Source organism: Rhinolophus sinicus, linkage group LG05, assembly GCF_036562045.2.
Source record: "Rhinolophus sinicus isolate RSC01 linkage group LG05, ASM3656204v1, whole genome shotgun sequence".
In the NCBI taxonomy this organism is placed as follows: domain Eukaryota; kingdom Metazoa; phylum Chordata; class Mammalia; order Chiroptera; family Rhinolophidae; genus Rhinolophus; species Rhinolophus sinicus.
The window spans coordinates 169,643,761-169,663,914 of NC_133755.1; the positions used below are offsets into that span (position 1 = coordinate 169,643,761).

The window sequence follows — 20,154 nt, forward strand, 5'->3', positions numbered from 1 at the left end:
GCAGGTTTCCCGGATGTGGGCATTTCCCGGCGTCGCTTGCGCGGGGGCAGAGGACTGGGGGCTTCTGCCCGCCCGGCCGCCTGGAGAGGGCGCCGCCTGCGGTCTCTTGCCCTCCACCCGCTGCCTTCTCTGCGAGTTCGCCGGCGTCTCCCCGCGTCGCCCCCGCGTAACGCTGCCCAGGTGACTCGCCCGGGTTCGTGGGACCAAGCTGTCGCCCGCTGAAGCCCACGCATGTACTTCAGTCTTTTTTTCAATTGAGCTCTTTCAATGGACAGATATGGAATAAAATGCACATCTCAAGGAGCTTAATTCTCAGAAGGAAACAGCAATGATTTGCTCTCTGAAACCTCGCTGTGGACATCAAGGTTCAGGATTTCTAGCGGCTTTGAAATAAATTGATTTTTGCTTAGCACGCTTTCCCCCAGTAAATCCGTGAGTTTAAGTATTTTCTGAATCAGCCAGATAATTTTGAACCAAGAAAGTAACAGAGTTTAAAGATTTTTATCTGTCAACCAAATCGGTAGAAGAGAAAGTCACTATTGCGATAACTGTAATAACGGTGACTGAAAAAGAGGTTTTATTTTTTGTTAAATTGAATTGGAAGTTTAGGATGGAATCATTGGGTTTATGATGTTTGTAAAGAGCACCTTGGCCAATTCTACCTCTTGAAAATGTATGCAGTTGGTATTTCCAAATACCCCCCATTCATTATTTTCCTACTAGAGTCTATTAATTTTTTTTAAATTAATAACTTCTTTTTCTGATGTTAGTTACCGGCTACTGTATCCAGAAGTTCAAATATGAAAACCTCTGTTAAAAAGATGACATTCTAAATATTACTATTTGCAATGATATGGATGGACCTAGAGAACATTATGCTAAATGAAATAAGCCACACGAAGAAAGACAAATACCATATGATCTCACTTTTATGTGGAATCTAAAGAATAAATGAACAAAGCAAACAGAAGATATAGTCTCAGAGATATAGAGGAAAAACGGTTGCGAGCTGGTAGGGGGTGGGGATGAGGGAGAAGGTGAGGGGATTAGAAAGCACAGTCATTAACCACAAGATTGCCACAGGGATACGAAAGACAGTTTGGGGAATATAATTAATAATATCATAAAGATTTTATAGGGTATCCGATGGACACTTGTCTTATTAGAGACAGCACTTCATGGACAGTGGAGGTGCCTGACCACTGCAGTGTACACCTGAAGCTGAATAATAATGAATCTCAACTATAATTTAATATATATATATGTATATATAGTCACAGGATGTGGAGTACAACATAACGAATAGTCAGTGGAACTGTAACAGCTGTATACGATGTCAGAGGGGTAGTAGATTAGGGAAGGGGGTTATCACTTTGTGGGGTATAAATGTCTATTACATTGTTTTGTACACCTGAAAATATTAATAATAATAATAAAAAGATTACATTCTAAGAGCACTTGATTGAAAATCTGTTCCACAAGCAGAGTTTGCAGGAAATAGAGAATATGAACCAAGGTCACTTAAAACAGTCCTAGGTATAACATGCTTCAATGGGAGGACTAAGTAACTTCTAGGGTCCCTTTCAGCCTCAAAATTATATAAATGATCTGAATCTAATAAATTCACAGTCCTGATTGCCCTTTCCAGGATTATGTATCTGAAATAGCATACTACCTCCAGAGGGTCGTCATCTCTATCACCAACCCATTGAACTTCCACACTTAAGTTTCTCAATTCTCTCTTAAGCATAAAGGTGAGTAGCTCCATAGACCACCATGTACCGGAAAATTCCTAGATGATTCAAGGAGCTCTGTGAATTGTGCTTTCTAAGACTAGGAGATTTATTTCCGTGAAGTAGGGGGACAAAAGGGCAGGGAAGGGAGAGGAGTGATCAGGGGAGAACTAACCTACAAGATTTGAAAAGGGTCTGAGACTGCAGGTGGGGGTGGAGGTGGAGGTAGAGGTGAAAGATCAGGGAAATGCTTACTAGGGTGCTGGATGTCTGAGAATGGCAATATCTGCCATTGTATTTGAAGGTCGTTGTATTGCTGTGATGGAAAACCGTTGATCCAGCTTCAGCTTTGTCAGCTCCTCAGTGCTTCATGGGAGTGGCATTTCTTGGTTTCATTGTATTTTTACCAACATATGTAGGGGCCAAATTTCATGCTCGGATGAATGGAGGAGCAGCACACACGGAAGAAGTCTGGAGACTATTGGTAGCCCTGACAGCATCAGCCCTCCCAAGAATTCATACAATCTTAGGGGAAGGCTCTAGACTATGAGCAGCCCACACCGAAGGAGTAGATAGCTGTATTCTGCCTCTTTGATGGCAGAGAATCTATATAAATTATTTGGAATTCTGAGATTTGTCTCCTCCCCCATTCATTCAAGCGTTTATATCAATGTGGACTCATGGATATTTATACTTTGGATATTTTATTTATTTTGTTGATCAAATTGTTCCACCTTGGCTATTGGGAGCTCTTCCGGTTGGCTTCTGTGTCCCTTTGATATATTCCCATTATTGTGGGCTTTTTATTTTTTTTTAGAACTTCCTTATTTGCTGGCATTACAAGATGCTTCAGGCTGTCTTGTGTATATCCTACCCCTTTAAGGAGCCCTGGTTCCTTTTTCTGGAGAAGGGCATTAGAAACCAAATAGGTGTGCTTATTGTTACTAGTGTATCATTGCTTATAGGATCTGAATAGCAAAGAGATTTTAAATTTAAGTTCATTCCATACTATCCAGGGGTAAAAACTGTTTTGATTTGTTGCAGCTATTATTTTACAGTCTAGTATTTTTAAAAGATTTGTATTAAAAATATAGCTAACATACAATATTATAAGAGTTTCAGGTGTACACAATAGTTATTCAACATTTATAGACCTAAAGAAGTGATCACTATTATAACCCCAGCAACCATCTGACATCATACCACGCTATCACAATATTATTGACTATATTCCCTATGCTGTACATAGGGAATGACTTACTTGTCTCCACGACAAGTAAGTCTCCATGACTTACTTGTTTTATAACTGGAAATTTGGGCCTCTTATATTCCCCCCTTTTAAATTTTTCAATTACAGTTCACCTTCAATATTATATTAACTCAGGTGTACAGCGTATTGATTAGACATCCATATAATTTAAGAAGTGATCCTCCTGACTAGTACCCACCTGGCACTATACATAGTTATTATCATATTATCGACTATATTCCCTAGGCTGTACTTTACATCTGAGCTCACAAGACTAATCAGATTCAGATTTGGCTGTAATTGTAGGGGGCAGGCTCAATACAGGAAAGATGGCACCCACCTTCTGGCAGCATGGGAGGCCTCCTCACAGGGAAAATGACTGTCCTTCAGCCCTTGCTCTGAGGCCACACACCTCATTCTGCCCCCGTATGGCTCTGATGCCCCCCAAGTCATTGTCCGTCCTCTGGAGCCCAAGGTAAGTGCCTATGAGTGAGTGAGTCTGTGTGAGGGCCATTTAAGAGGAAATCTGGGTTTCCTGAAGCCTTACATCCCACCCAGATGGTTGGAATCCCCACTGTTTTCTACAGCCAGATGTTGTGGGGGCTCCTTCTCCCAGCACCAGTACTCGGGCGTTGTGGGGCTGTGGTCTCTTGCTTCTCCAGGGGGAACCTTCACAGCTGTGCTATCCCTTCTGATTCCCAACCACTACATACAGGTGTGGGGCCTGTTCCACGTCTCCACCCCTCCTACCAGTTTCCACGGGCTTCTTTATATCCTTAGTTATAAAACTTCTGTTCAGCCAGACTTCAGATTGTTCTGCAGGTTGAGGGTTCTATAATTTAGTTGTAATTTTAATGTGTTCACAGAAGGAAGCAGGCACGGTGTTTACCTACTCTTGTATCTTACATTCTAGTATTACAGTTTAACTTCATATGTCCATAGCCTGCACAAAAATTGTTTTGACAGTGAATGCATTTCTGATGCCTTTGTTAGGCTGGTCTGTCAACTACTTTCCCCCAAAGTCCACTCATGACAGTTTGGAACTGAACATTAGTTTATTTTTCACTAATTAAAAACATTTAAGTGATCAGCTAGATTTTAGTCATTCTACTTCTCCCTTCTCACCATGCCCATCCCTTAATTCTTTCTTCCATGTACACCTCCAGTATAGTGAACCATTGTTGGGAATTGTTTTGATGCTAGGATGACTAGTCACCGATGTAGCTGTTAGTTCTTCTACACTGCCATTTAATTAATCGTGGTTAAGAATGACGCCAATGAAATAGTTCAAATAGTTCCATGTCATAGTTTAGCTCTCCCTGGGTTTCACATCTGGAAAACAAGAGCACTGCTACTGCTTCAGACCATTGAATTAATCTGAGCTACATATGACATTGATACCGTAAGCTTAAATGAAGTCTTGATAAACACCGTACAATGGTGAACTCAGTATGCTTCTTGGACAAGAATCTAGAATTGATTATTAAAAGGTTATTTCCATAATACTATGGTATTTTCACAAAGGACAAGGAATTTTTCGATTAGGCCATTTTTTTTTTTTATAGGATGATAGCTATAGCATAGATGTTTTCTCACAGTAAGCCTTGTGAACAAGATAAATGGGGCAGAATGTCAATAAATTAGGTTGGTTTATAAATATTTCAGTGACTGTAGCCAAATACCAATGATTCATGTATCACTGGTAATTGAGAGGACTCTTAAGAGTAGGCATAAGCACTTTAGTCCATTTAACCTATCTCCTAACCAGTGGGATGAGAATGCAGAAAGCATGATGAGCAATTTTGAAAATAATTAGCTCTTATAGAAAAGATTGAAAAGAGATTGCTAATTATTTCCTATACAAAAATAAAATTTGTCTTCTTGGAGCAGGAAAGATGGACCTATAGTAAAGGATCAAAACTATGTGCATTAACTCAAGAATATGGGAAGTATGGCTTAGGAGTATCATGTGTGATAATTTACGGGTTTAAGTCCAACTAGTTCAACAATCTAACTGAACAAATATCAGAAAAGCTAAGACAGTTTTACAGAAGGTATGGTGCCCAGAATCAGGATGGTAAGATTTCTGTCATACTCTCAGCAAGGCAGACACCACCTGGAAAATTGTTCATTTTGGAAGTCATACTTTAAAGATGGACTTTGGCAAAGGGGAGTATTTTTTTAAAGGGAAAACAAGATTGAGTTCAGTTCAGTTTGCACTGAGTTAGTGCTTACTTGGATCAGATACTGCATTAAATAGTTACTATAACACTAAGACATGGGCCCTGTGCTTGAGCTTGTGGTCCAGTAGAGGGAGGCAGCCTGCTTAACACACTGCTCGAAGCACAACATAGCTCTACACAGCGGGCTGTTGAAGCAGACAGAGTACAATACAGCCAAGATTGTATTGTCTGAGGCCAAGGAAGGCTTTCTTGAGAAAACAGGAGTCCAGAAGGGTAAGCAAGATTTAGCCAAGAAGGGGCAAGAAAGGCTGGGAAGGAAACGTTGCTCACAAGAAACCATTAAAAAGATGGATTAAAAAGTTTTACCCCATAGAGTCTACAATATATAGTTTGGAATATGTGAATGTTTTTTGTGGCTTCTGAGGAAAAAAGACAAATGGAAGCATACTTCAGTTTAGTATATGAAAATTCATTTATTTAGTGAAACCTTATGGTAAAGTACCCCAACATAATGTAAATTCGGTAAATTGGCTGTCTCATAGTATGTTCACATCATTTTATTAATACACAATTAACATCATTCTACCTTTTTATACAGGTTGTTTTGAGTCCCACTCACACTAAAATCTTGCCATAATGCTCTATCAACTAGAGCTGTCCAAATGAGGCAAGACCGCACTGGGAAGGGGGGAACTTTGTCACAGCACGTGGAAGAAAATTTGTTGGGAATGCTGTGGAAGAGATGATTAAATTTAGGTTGGAGATGCCCTCCAGGGTGCTTTCTACCTCTAATATCTTGCAGCCTTCAAAAAAACTCTATTTGATAGTTTCATGAGTAACAGCAGTGACAATGAGCACATTCATATATAGGGGTTTTATTTATACTACATAAAGCTTGTTTCTTATTGAATGCAACACTATTCAAAGGTCCTTTCTTTTACACATGGTTATAAATACCCTTCAATCAAAGCAAAGCTTCAAACTGAAAACTGTTTCCAGTCCAACCTAATAGTCTAAGCCTAGAGGTCTGGCTCCTTCCCTTTACCAATTATTCACTATAATCAAGGGACATTGTATACCCTGCTGCTGAAAACTGAAAAGGGTGCTGAGAACATATATGAAAGCTTCAAACTTTTCAGCAGCAGATAATGCAGATGAAATCAAAGTCACAACAAGTTTGCCATTCACTATAGATGGAAAACGAGCCACCTGGGCGCTAGGGTCTTCTAGAAGTGAGATCGGCTCAGAACAAGGATGTTAGTCTGCTGATGGTAGTGGGAGTGCTTGTGCTGGGTGACGAGAGGGACACTGCAGCTGAGGCTGCAGCAAGAAATTCATACAAACGGAAATATAAAGCCAAAGGAAAATTCATGGCAATGTTTGTTTTACTGAATCCATGTTTTTACTGCTATGGAATGTGCATCTACAAATATAGTTTGTATGATACAGTTCATTTTTACAAAAAAAAAATTTATACACATTGATGGATATGATGGGTATGAAAGACTATTAACTGAGATTATAAGTACTTAAAATTTTCTTTTCACTATATTTGTTTATTTCTGTAATGAATTACTTTTGTTATAACAGAAAGTCTTAAAACTTAGTCCCAGCTATAAAATTATAAATAGATTAAAAATTCCTATCAGCCACATTTTCTTTCCTTCTCTAATTCTTTGGAATTCAGTTACTAATTATCATTAATGAAACATTTTTGAGCCAAATATATATAAAACACCAGATGCATATATGCATTCCATTTTTAAATGGTGATTAAAAAACAAACAACCCTGAGATAAAGTGGCATAAAAAAAAAAAAGAAAACATTAGAACAGAAAAGCAAAACTTTACCATAATTACTATTATTGGCATTATAAAGTAAACGAACACACACTTCAATTGTGTAATAGATTTGTCATCAAGGTCTTAACAATGCAATCATGCATTTAATCTAATAAACTTTGGAAAGACAGTGTCATAAACCTGTCTTAAAACACTATGCTAGGTCATCATTAACATTTTGGATAAGGATAAAGATGGCAAAATTCTTTACTCTTGCCACATCGTAATATTAATCTCATACATGTTACCTATCAAATTTTAGTTTAGAAGTCAGCTCACTTATCAATGTCAAATTCTATTTTATTGCACAATGTCCAGTTCGGTAATCTCTGACTACACTGTAAAACTCAACAAAAGCAAAAGTCCCTAGGACAAATGTATTTTTCTTCTTTTCAAGAAAAATAAAGTTGGGCCTAAGCTGTTGACAGAATTCTATTCAAATGTATTCTAATAAAGGAACCTATCACAACATTTTTACCTTTAAAGATATTGGTCATTTTTGTTCTATTTAATTCTTTCTGAAAAAGTTTATTAAAATTATTAAGGAAATAAAATGGGGAAGGATTGAAGAAAAAACTTACAAAAAAAAGAATAAATAACGTTGACTAATGCCACATACTATTGATAAAAAGAATGGGAACCCATTGGTGGTTCGACAGCATTAAGTTTCACAACATCAAAAATGAAAAGTAGGCCCTATGAGTTGTCCAGGACAGTGTCTGAAGGCAGTGTAGTCATTAACACAAGGATCCCACTCTGACGTTTGTCCACATGTTCCAGTTCTTTTGCCATCAGTCACCTATCAGATTCTGCAATTGTTAGGGGACAACTAACAAAATCCCAAACCAGGCATTGCCATTAACAACAGTTTACAAATGCTTCCCCTGCAAACTTTACATTTCCTAATAATAAAAATTTGCATAGAAGATGGAATTTGAAAGGCTAACTGTATGTTTTTACTTGCAATCTTATAATTACAGTATTTTCAGGAAAAAAGTTGTCTAGTAACATAAATTGCTTCTGCATCAGTTCCACAAACAAGACAAGGGCCTAAAACATCCAAACTGTTCACAGACAGAGTCCTGTTGGGAAGTAAGCTTGTGATCTCAATACGGTCTTTCGCAGGATCAGTGCTGAGCCAGGAGCTTTTAAGAGACGGGTGAACAACAGCCTGGTTACTAATGCTATGAGACAAAAAAGTACTATTTCTTCCTCCTGGGAGAAAAAAAAGGGGGAAAAGTCAAGACTAATTTTATATAAGTAAACATCTAAAATTCTACTGATATTTTAAAAAGGCAGTTTAAACTCGTTTAATTCTCAGAATAACAGGCTGATACTTCCATTATTACACATCACCATTTTTGACCAAAGGCTTTTCCAGTGATATTAAATACTCAAATTTCCATGGGATAATACGGGCATCAAACTTGAAGTCTTTCAGGCAAAGCAGATTCATTTTGACCCTGTCTTTCTGTTCATTTAATGGAAAGTGTCAGAAATGTAGCAAAATGGCCGGAAGTAGAACAAATAAGGAAAAAATACATATGCATATATAGATAATACACAGAAATCTAAGCTCTTGAGTTATAAAAAATCAAGTGATCATAATAATTTCTGGACATATTTCTAGATGAGTACTTCTAAAAATATATTTACTTCTGTATTTCTAAAAATACAATCAACTTGCTTTAGGTCTCCTTTTTTCTTACCCTTTATTTTAGGTAACTGCTCTAAAAGTAGAATTTTAGAACACTACCAGATAAACTTTTATCTCTAACAGTGCTCTGCATTTAATATAGAATTAAGTGAGGCAGAAGCACTATATTTCAGTGTAAGCTATTATTTGTAATTTTCTTCCCTTTCAACTTTCTGTCAGATCAACTAAGGACAGATTTCATTTACTCATTATATGGTTGAGTAACTACTACCGTGTCAGGCTCTGTGCTAAGTGCAGAGAATACAAGGCGAAGTCTCTGATGTTTTGAAGATTAATGATTGGTGAGGTTTAAATCTTGTAGGCCCAGCTCAACTTCCTTCTCTAAGGAGCTTTTTTAGACAACACTAATTTGTGCTTCTCTCTTCTTGGAGCCTTCAGCATTGTATGTACCACTGATTCACTACCTTATAATACTTCTCGTATCATGATTTAACTTTACATGCCCTTTCTCCATAGCTAAGTTAAGTATTTTTTAAGAGCAGGTTACACAGTTTATATTTGTTTTACCTTTTCAGTGTCCAATCCTGTGTCTTGCAATACTAGACACAGAACACAGTAAATGGCTTTGCTTCTAGTCTAACAAAGGTTCTTCAAAATTTCAAATGTTAGACAGTAGAGATAGGGGAAGAAGGAAGTAAAACCCAACTACTTAGTTAATCCTTAGATAAAATTTTCAATTTCTCCATAAATGAAGTTAGCATAGATATGCGACATGCTCTACACATTCCATACTTCTCTAAAATTTTTCTGGAACAGTTTGAGTTTCCCTTAGTTTTTCATATTTTACTGCTGCTATATTTTTACATTACTCTTAAATACTGTGAAAATGAACACTAGAAAGACTGTGATAAATCTCCTACCTGGTCTCCCTGCCTCCACTTCTACCACCTCTCTCACTACAGTCCATTTTCCACACAGCAGCCAGTGATTCTTAGGACACCTAAGTCAGGTCATGCCACTCCCTTGCTCACGATTCTCCAATGGCTTTCTGTCACTTAGAATGAAACCTAAGATGCTTATCATAGTCTACAAAGTCCCGTTCCTCAGCGACCTCTCCTTATCCCCTACCTCTTCCCACCCCGTTCACGGAACTGCAGCCACACTGGCCTCCTCGCTGCTCTCTGCCTCTCAGGTCCTTAGTATTTGCTTTTCCTCTGCCTGAATGCTTTCCTGTGACTCATCCTTTTATTTCTCTCAGGTCTCTGCTCCTTATACTAAGAGTAGCCTCTCCCCACTACTACTTTATCCTGCTGCTGTGCTTCGTTCTTCTCTATAGTTAGCTATTGTTTGGCCCAGTTCTTTTCCTTTTTGCTCTGTCCCCTTTCCCACTTCTCCGTGCTCTGCCATGTATTGCAGGGACAAACTCCATTTTCAAATTCCATCTGCCTTCCAGGCAGGCCCTGTCAATGGGGGTACCATTGCGGGTGACCGGAAGGTAGATGAGGGGAGAAGCTCCAGGCTTCTGGCAACAACAATGGCAGTGATTCCAGCCCTGGCCGAAGCGGCACTGTTTCTGCTGATCCAGAACCAACCTTGAAAGCACTTCTAACACTGCAGCAGCAGAGGTATTAACACGTTTTTGTTTTTTAATTTCTGGGCATTACTCTTTCTTCTTATTTGCTCTTCTAGCATCCTTCTTCCTTTTTGTTCTAGTCCTATGAACACATGTGAAACCAATTCCTTCTAAACCTAAAGTAGTTTGTTTTTTGATTGGACCATTACTGCCGCATTATCTATTTACTGTCTACAAGAATATTGGCTCTCTGTGAGTAGAGAGACTTTTTGTTCCGCTTATTGTGGTCAGCTCCAACACCTAGAGGAGTGCCTAGCACATGGTAGCCATTTGATAAACCTTGAAATGAACAAATGAACTTTGGAACAACAGACAAACTCAAAACCAGGAAGCTTGGAAAATGCCCCAAACAAAATAAAACAAAACAAAATACCCCTTGATTGTAAGCCTATTGTTTCTGGCTGACCTTTACTTACCTGCCTTTAATCAGGATACAGGGCCTTTTAGTCTGAGAAAACAGTACCTTAATACCTAAAAGATAAACTTTTGTCTCGCCACACGCCGTTGGTAATGTAATATAAAAGAGCTGTCTATGCCTGTCCTATAGCGTGAGGACAGTGCACTTACAAAACGAGACCCCCCCGCTGTCCGAAGTTAGCTAGCTGATAGCATTGCTTGTTACCAGCAGTACAGCAGTAAGTAGCTGACAGGTGTCAAGTCCTGTGATACTAGAATTTACCGAGGCAGGAGAATGGCAACATGTTGCCATTCTTTAATGTTAAAATTCTGAGAATTTCTAATTTGGTATTTAAAAGGATGATAAAATTACACTCAAGAATCTTCATTAAAACTTTTTACCTTGGTAAAAGAGCGATGACTTTTCAGGTACATCTGTGGAGGCATCCCAGTGCCAGAGGGATCCATCTTCAGAGCAAGTAAACAGATGGTCGGGGTTGGACGGGTGAAAGTGGACTTCCCACACTGAAAGAGGAACCAAGGAGCTTATCCTGTGCAGATCAGCTGAACAAATATTAAAACCCTGTCCCTGGGCATCATTTTCCACTAACCTCTACCACACACCTTCAAACCCTAAGTCTGTGATAAAAACCGAAGGCTTCAGGATTTAAAAGAAAGATATAATATAAGTCTCCAAATGGCTATATCATGCAGTTAGGACAGAGAAGTAAATCTACTTGTGTACTGGGCCAGCAAAAGAATGAAAATAATGCTAACTATTTTACCTATTACATTTTTTATTTAGAAATATGACAATGGAATAATTCTGAACAGACGTTTTAAAAATTGGTTTACGTTCTCTTATTTTTAATTCCTATGTCATTAATGTATGCAGGTTATATTATTGGAAAGACTAACAGAAAAGGCCATAAAAGTAATATACAAATGAATTTCTGAGAGGCAGAATCCAATTTTGGCTCATGCCAGGACTCTGGATAATTCTGGTCTATATCACGGAATTAGCAACTAGCTCCTGGCAAACCCAAACCTGGAAATGCTCCAAGAATCTGGATCCAGTTTCAGACAAAGGGATGTTAAGAAGTCAACTTGAGATTGAGGACCCCTCAAACTCTAAACTTTAAGGGGACTTAATGTGCCAATAGACATCTGGGAGCCAATGACTGAGCAGGAAGTTTTCTGCAGTCTTAGGAAGTTCTCTGCAGCATACAGATAAAACCAGTAGTATGTAAATAAGGGTTCTATGATTCTGAATTAGGTGACCTTAAAGAGGCAGTATAGAAAGTGCCTGGGATGAAGCATAAAAAGTGCAAGGCACATGTTTGAAAGCTAGCAATTTTCATTTGGACAGTTACACAATAAAACACCATGTCACGAAACATAAAAAGGTCATCTTTCTTAGGAGAAGAATGTGTCCTGGGTGAGTCCCTGTAAAAAGTATATTCATACTGTTTCATTAAAACAAAGTACAACAAAATAGCATGTAGAGGTTACCAGAGGGGGAGGTGGGAGAGGTAGAAGAGGGTAAAGGGGGTCAAATATATGGTGACAGAAGGAAATTAGACTTTGGGTGGTAAAGACACAATGTAACACACAGATGATATATTATAGAATTGTACACTTGAAACTTATATAATCTTATTAATGAATGTCACCTCCCAAAAATTAAAAACAAAACAACCCAGACCATATAGCCATAACCAAACTGCCCAAATCTAGATTCTTAAGTATTTATTTTCAAACGAGAAAACAAACCTCTATATAACATCTTATTTCATCTCTAGCCAAGAGTCAGGATGAAGTCAAAGTAATACATTACAATCTACTACATTTGTGTGTGTATTGCTTAACAATGCAGTCAAGTCAAAAAGAGGCTGGTAAGATCTGAAAGTTTGTAATTCTACTACCACTGGGTTCACCAACATCAGACTCTATGAGTGCATCCCCTATTCCTTTTTATTCTTTTATTTTCCTGGGCATAACTATCAATGGAAGAGGCAAAAATTTTTCTTTTTATTTGCTTTATCTTACATATAATCTTAAAAGTTTTTTTTTTACCTTTCCAAGGTAATAATGTGAAACTTAAATTGAGACGTTGCAGTACTGATATAATGTTTGCTCTTTTGTACTTTAATTCAAACATTAATACAAACTTTTGTTAAGTCATAATTTAAAACTATAACAACACTCTGGCATGATATCAAACACAGTGATGATATAATGAAAAACTTGTGTCCAGCTCAAAAATCCCCACCAATATTGGAAGACAAACAAAAACAAGACTAGAATTTCTATGGTTCTTGTTAAAGGGAAATAAAAGTATTATGGCACTGGCTTTTGAAAAAGGAAATAAAAAATTAAAAAAGGGAAAAAGTATTGTACACTCAGATTAGCAAATATTAAAAATAATAGCCTGTATTGGCATGGGAAATGGGCATTCTCACACACTGAGCATGGCAATACAAACTGGTATTATTTTTATGTCGAGCAATTTGACAACATGTATCAGGTTTAAAATTAAGCAAACCTTTTTGGCTCATCAATTCTACTTCTAAAAATTATCTTAAGAAAATAAATACATAAAGCTGAACATATAAGGCTAATCACTGCGGTTTTAGCTATAATTATGAAATGTATTAAAGAACTTAAATGTTGAATAGAAAAGGATGAGTTAATTATTATAAATTCATACAAAAGCTGATGTAAGATGATCTATATGTATTGTTATTGAAAACTGCTTGCAATATATCATACAACTCACTCAACGAAAACACGTATCTCTATAACACTTACTTTCAGCTTCATGAGCCTTCAGCAGAGACACAGGCATAGTACCATGTCTAACATCCCAAATACTCAACATTCCGTCCTGGCCACCGGTAGCTACAACATGCTGCTGGTTGGGATGTCTATCAACGCAGTGGAGTGGCACTCGGTCACCAGTCCTTTTATGGGAGATACAGTGACATCAAACATGTTGTAAAGTAAAAATTATCTTTTCATAGTTCATGAAATATGTTTCATTCCAGTAATTAAGTAACTTTGTAGCCGGAGCTACTGGCTGAACATAAATCACATAATAATATTAGAATCTGCGAGGGGGGGGGGGGGTTAGGGTCAAAGTTATTCATTCTCTCTTCAATTTGGAGGCATAGGGAGCAAGATGATCTGATGGTAAGATATGCAAAACACACTTCCATTTCTTGGCTTTTAAAAAACATTACATATTAACTAAACAGCATATTTTTACTCCTACCTTACTTAGTGTTTAGTTTATGTAACACTTTTTTCAGTTTGAAACATATTCTATTTTCTTGTCAGAGAATAGGTGGCACATACAGAAAGGGGATTTCTGTTCAGAAAAAAAGATCTTGGATTGTATTTTATCCCCATCCCATCTGGAGTGTATATACCTACTATTAATAGAATCATTTGATGAACAACAATAATATAAACTTCAAAGAGCAAAAGTTCTGACTCAAGGGAGCAAATATTTACTAAATGTAGCTTGGTAGTATCAAATCCATCAAATTATAGTTGCTTTATCAAATTTATTCAAGATTGCATTATCTTAAAATACAATTAAAATATATTTAAAGTCAACTGCTATAAACAATCGAACAAATTAATTTTGCATTACACTATGGAAATTACAAATCAAAACTTACAGTGATAATATCTGAGAAGGCTCATTTCCTTGTTGTCTGAAATCCCATATTTTTAACTGCCCAATTGAATTTACTGTAAGAATCTCAGGAGTTCGAAGGAAGGTTACAGCATGGAGTGTACTGCTATCTGCATTGTCTACAAATTAAGAAAATAGCTGTGTTAATGGGTCCCCCTTTTCCATAAAAATCTTAAATCAATTCTTTTTATTTTTAAAGATTTTATTGGGAAAGGGGAACAGGACTTTATTGGGGAATAGTGTGTATTTCCAGGGCTTTTTCCAAGTCAAGTTGTTGTCCTTTCAATTGTAGTTGTGGAAGGCACAGCTCAGCTCCAGGTCCAATTGCCGTTGTTAGTTGCAGGGGGCACCATCCCTTGTGGGAATCGAAACCAGCAACCTTGTGCTTGAGGACACGCTCTAACCAACTGACCATCCTGGAGCTCAGCGGCAGCTCAGCTCAAGATGCCATGTTCAATCTTAGTTGTAGTGGGTGGAGCCCACCATCCCTTGCGGGAGTTGAGGAGTCAAACTGGCAACCTTGTGGTTGAAAGCCCACTGGCCCATGTGGGAATTGAACCGGCAGCCTTCGGAGTTAGGAGCACAGAGCTCCAACTGCCTAAGCCACCGGGCCGACCTCCTTAAATAAATTCTTTTTTAATTGAAATATTATAAGTGAAAATTTAAATATGTCAGTTTAATTTTTATAAAAAACGTAATGTGTATGTTAAAATTAACTCTCCTTTGATAGAAAAATGATACCACTCACAAGACACCTGAACTGTTTTCCATAGAAGGCTGAATTTTCACTTATGTATTTCCCTATTTCCACTTAAGATTGTTATTCTGCACTTCAGAGACAGCTGATTAAGCTCTTCTGTAACCAGTTTAATTCTGACTAGTGCTTAACCCAGAACCTCCATCCTATTGGGCCAAACCCCAGTACTTCCTCCAGAGCTCATTCTGATCCTGTATTATTCTGCTGACTCATATCAAATTGATTCATCTTTATCTTCTGCAACTCTCTCCTCCATTGAAGTCCTTCCCGATTGCTATAATGGTCCTTTTCTTCTTCCAACAGGTTTCAGCTTGTATCACATAACTTAGCATGTACTTACAGACTTTTGTTTTGTGACATTTCTCCAAACTGCCACCAGGCAATGGTGTTACGGTGTTCCTCAGAACTTATAATAAACAACACAAAAAATGGATTCATGGACTCAATCCATGCAGGTTCTGCTTCAGGTCTAGACTGTTAAAAATCTTCTCAGGGAAGTCTTTGTGAAGCATAGTTGAGAACTACTATACTAGAATAATCCTTCTAAAGCACAACAGGGAGTATATCACCCGCTTACTCAAAAACTCAACGGTTCTTTGGTTGCCCACCTACCAGGTCTTATATTAATTTTTGCTCCAAAAGACGCCTTAGAGCTGATTGTCCGGCTAGGTCTTGTTTTCGGGGAAACACGGTAACAAAATGTAACCTCTATAGCTGTGCATTAGATTCTTCCCAACCTGGCCCCAATTTACCTGTCTTGCATCATCTCTCACCTCTCCTGTATAAATAAAGTCAGATCCAACTATATGTTTTGTCATTCTCTGAATGGCCTTCTGCTTTTTCCATATTATCTCTTGTCTGGGGTGCTGTATTTTAGTTATTTATGGTCTAGAACCTAGATGAATTGCCACCTGTCCCTCAATTCTTTATCCAATCACCCACTCCAGCCAAATAAAAAGTTTCTCTTTCCTCTGTAGTTACTCAGTCATATATGCCTTATCACCACAGTGTCTTGATAAAGGGATCCTGCTTTGCATATTTCTATATGCCTCAAACACTTTACATTGTATCCACTTAAGCATGCGGTAGGTGATCGATTCCTAGGTGATGCTAGAAAAAAAATATAATGAATTTTCTTACCTATAGTTCTCACAGCTTCCTTGTGATCAACTCTGAAGAGATTGATTCGACCATCTTCTCCGACGGTGACAATGTCTGGATTGCTGCACACAACCCCCGTGCACGGCGCACTGCTACAGGAAGGACTGCCCAGACCGGTGTGGTGGTGAGCTGCTGTCCACTGCTGGCTGACGGACAGTGTCTAGGTGTCAGAAATGACGATATGATTAATCAAAGCAAAGCTCTAAAAACATAGCACTTTTTCCCAACTAAAGAGTATTTTAAAATTCTGTCTCACACCTTTCTAGCAAAAGGACAACTCTCTCCTTTTTCCTTTGTATTTCCAAGTATTAAAACCTAAAAATTTCCATCAAAGCTCTGTATACACTGGATTAGAGTCAAAAGAACATTGTTCAATAATAGGCTAATCTTATTTCCAACTAAGCAAACGGTTTTTAGGTATCAGGTAGTTGTGTGTTCAAAAGCAACTTTAAATTCTTAAGGAAATTAGCCTACATCTAAGAAATAAATCTCTATAATGCTTTCTAAAGGATTCCATTAATACTTTAGAATACATTAATAAGACGTGGTTCTTATATTTTCTAGACATGCCTATTAGCAACGTGACCTCTGTTAATTCCAAAGTCTAAATTCTCTTCCAGCAACTTAAAACTATTACAAGTGGGACTACCTATTTTAAAGGAATGCCCTCACCACTATTCTCTGAAGGTCAGTACTCTTAGGCTTCAGCACATAGGAAAGGCACTGAAAAAATGTCAAGTCTTCACACAGAGTATCCTCTCCTCTAATTAAAACCCAGGTTCTATCCACAGAAGCAAAGTAGCTGTTCCTGTTTTCTCTCATGATACCTTAACTAAAAGATGCTCTTTCTTCAAAAACCAAAATGGGAACTTAAAACAGAATTACAGGAAAATTCCTTGCCAGAATACCAGATTGTTAGGTCTAGACTAAGGGAATTTAAGAGCTAACCAAATTCAATACAAGCACACACAAACACGGTTCTAAAATTAGTCTACTAAAAGATGGGTAATATAACGATGTTTTTCCCCGCCAAATTTTGAGACTATATAATTTTATTTGTGTCATTATTAATACAGTCTTTTTAAAGCCTTCCTAAAAATAATTAAAATACAAATTAAGTTTTCAAACAAAATTTCTTTACCTGGTTATTCGGACGGTAAAGGAAAACTGTTACACATCCTGTTGATGAAGCAGCTACCATTCTTTCCTGGTCAAAAAACTAAACAGAAAATTCATGCTTGTTATAGATTCAGAAATATCAGTAGGGTGGAAGCCCATTTGTTTAACTTAATTAGTAGTAATAATAGTTTTAAAATGCAAAGAGCCTATAAATGCTAAGCAAATAAAATGTGATAACAGACTTGAAAGTAAAAATTCCAATACCAATACAAGTATTTTTGTGAAAAAAAAAAAATAACAATTTTTTTCCCTAAGCTCATTCCCCTAAAACTGATTTAGTTAATTTTGGACCACTATCAAAAAGGTTTAGAAAAGTAAGGCTAGGCAAGTTACTATTGAAGAAAACACAGGGACTCTGAAATCACACATACCAGGATTTGAAAACTGAATTCCAGTCCCACCACTTACTATTGGCTTTGAGACTGGCCAAGTTAAATTGTTTAAGTCTAGGTAAACCTCTAAAAGAAGAGAACTAATCCCTACTTAGGGAGTTGCTGTGAGAATTCAAAGGGCAAAAAGCATGTAAAGTAACTTGAACAGTATTTGTCACACAGTAATTGCTCAAAAGATCTTAATCTCAGTTTTCTCATTGATAAAACAGAGATAACAATACTTGATTCACAAACATGCAATGAGAATTATGTAAAGCTCCCAAATAGTGCCTGGCATACAGTAGATGGTCAACTAAAAAAAAAAAAAAAAACCCATAAAAAACAAACCCTAGGATTAAAAAACTAGGGTTAAACCCACATCCCCTTCCCCACTCCTGATTCTAACATTAAGTGGCTGTATGATGTTCAAAAATCATAACCCATAGAGAACTCAGTTTCCTGTAGACCCAGGAAAGTTTAAGGTCCTTTACATCTCTAAATGTATGACTGTTTTTTAAAAGTTAGCTTTTGAATATTACATATCCAAAAAAGATGTTACTTACTTGTAAATCCATAACATCACCATGGTGTCTGGTACCGCACAGTAACTGATGGTCTCCTTCAAACCCTCCATCAGAGTCCAAGTTCCCAAAATCTCCAATAGACCACAGTGAAACATAATTTTCCTGTAAAGCAGCAAGTTTTACCTTGAGATGAAATATTACGTTAAACTTTCGTAAATTAACATTTGTATTGCCTACAAGCAACCTTGCTTTGAAAGCATCTCAAAATAGTGGTGACAGTGTGGTGATAGTTTAAAACACGAGATTCGAGGCTAAGGCACCCCATCGATGGCTGGGGTACAGGTCAACCGAGCTCGCGACCGGGACTCGGGGGATGGAGAAAAGTGAGAGGATGTAGAAGGCGAGAGAATTCGCGCGCAGGCGGCCGGGGGGTCTCAGGGCTTCCCGGGCGGGGAACAAAGGGGGAGGAGACAGGGGCTTCCTTGCCCGGGAACGGAGGTACCTCATTGTCCCAAGAGCCCGTAGCGAAGATCTCCGCGCTCTGCAGACTTCCCGGAGGTACCGGTCGCCAGCGGGTTTTGCTGATTTTCTGAGACACGTACTTAGCATAAAATTCCTCCATGCCGAAATCAACCGCAGCGGGGACAGCAAAAAGCACAGCCCGCGCCTCTTAGTCCCGCCCCCACCCCGCAGAGCGCTGATTGGACTGGACCTTACGGGACGGACGGTGGCTGCGGAGAGTCAATTCTCTGCGGTCGGCAATGAGGGTACCACCAGCCCTCACGCAGAAGGAAGCTTTGACGCTGTTCCTCACCCACGCGTTTCTTAACAGAGGCAACAACGGGTGTGCCGGTCCTGGTACTGTGGGACCTGCTCCTAATCTTCAAAATCAGTTTAGGAACACTGACACAATGCATTCATCCAATAACTGCAATGTTAAAACAAATTTAAGAGAAACCAGCACGTAGCCGCACCTAAACATTCAGCTTTGCATTTCACTGTGCATAGATTTTTCAAATCCTTAAATTCTCATGGAAGTGCACGCCATTAACACACCAGCTTATTATTCTAAACCTCTCCCTCTGTCTCCCAAACAAATCCTTTGCTTCAAAGTTCTTAACGCTCACTAGCAAAGCCTGGAGGTGGAATGCTGAAGACTCCAGTTCTAGTTTTCACGACCATTGCCCAACCTTCTCCAATTGACTTATGTATTAATAATTGAGTTTGATATGTAACATCGCCAGCCCAGGAATCAGTGCTGTAAGTTCTTCCAGGGCTCTTGGTTACACCTATAATAATACCCTTATAGTCTTCTCTACTTCTCGGGATCCTACCCATCTTTCAAGGACCAGTTCCTTCCTGTATCTTTTCCTGATTATTCCAGCCCGTGCTCTTAAATAAACATAGCACTTTAGACCCCTAATTTTGGCCACTAATAGTACTTAAGTTTTGCCCTCTGTTGCTAGTTTTATTTCGATGCTGATCTCCCCAATTAGAATGTAAATCCTATTGCATACAAAACGTGTGACTTATTCATCTTTCTAAAAATCTCCTTTATACTGTATTCATAATGGTGTGTTGGTTGTCAGCTTTAGAGAGTGATCAGGTCTTATTGAGCATTGAGGCTTTTTTTTTTAACGGACTACAATAGGGAACTGCAGAGAGATGAAATGGAAAACTTAATCCCACACTGACAGTTTTATTCCCAATATTGAAGTAAAGAACACTGTTTTGAGTGTGGTTTCATTTATGGTCACAGAAGTCCA

General features: G+C 38.2%; 1 protein-coding gene across 1 annotated transcript; it reads right to left on the bottom strand.

Annotated features, from left to right (window-relative positions):
* Positions 1-5,613: 5,613 nt before the first annotated feature.
* Positions 5,614-19,115, bottom strand: NUP43 (nucleoporin 43). The gene is made up of 8 exons (XM_019746916.2): positions 18,891-19,115; positions 18,428-18,550; positions 17,456-17,533; positions 16,294-16,474; positions 14,380-14,515; positions 13,505-13,656; positions 11,096-11,218; positions 5,614-8,222 (listed from the first exon to the last, which is right to left on the bottom strand). Exons 1-8 carry the CDS (start codon positions 19,008-19,010, stop codon positions 7,993-7,995), a joined length of 1,143 nt encoding a protein of 380 aa, XP_019602475.2. The 5' UTR covers positions 19,011-19,115; the 3' UTR covers positions 5,614-7,992.
* Between the last annotated feature and the right edge of the window lie 1,039 nt (positions 19,116-20,154).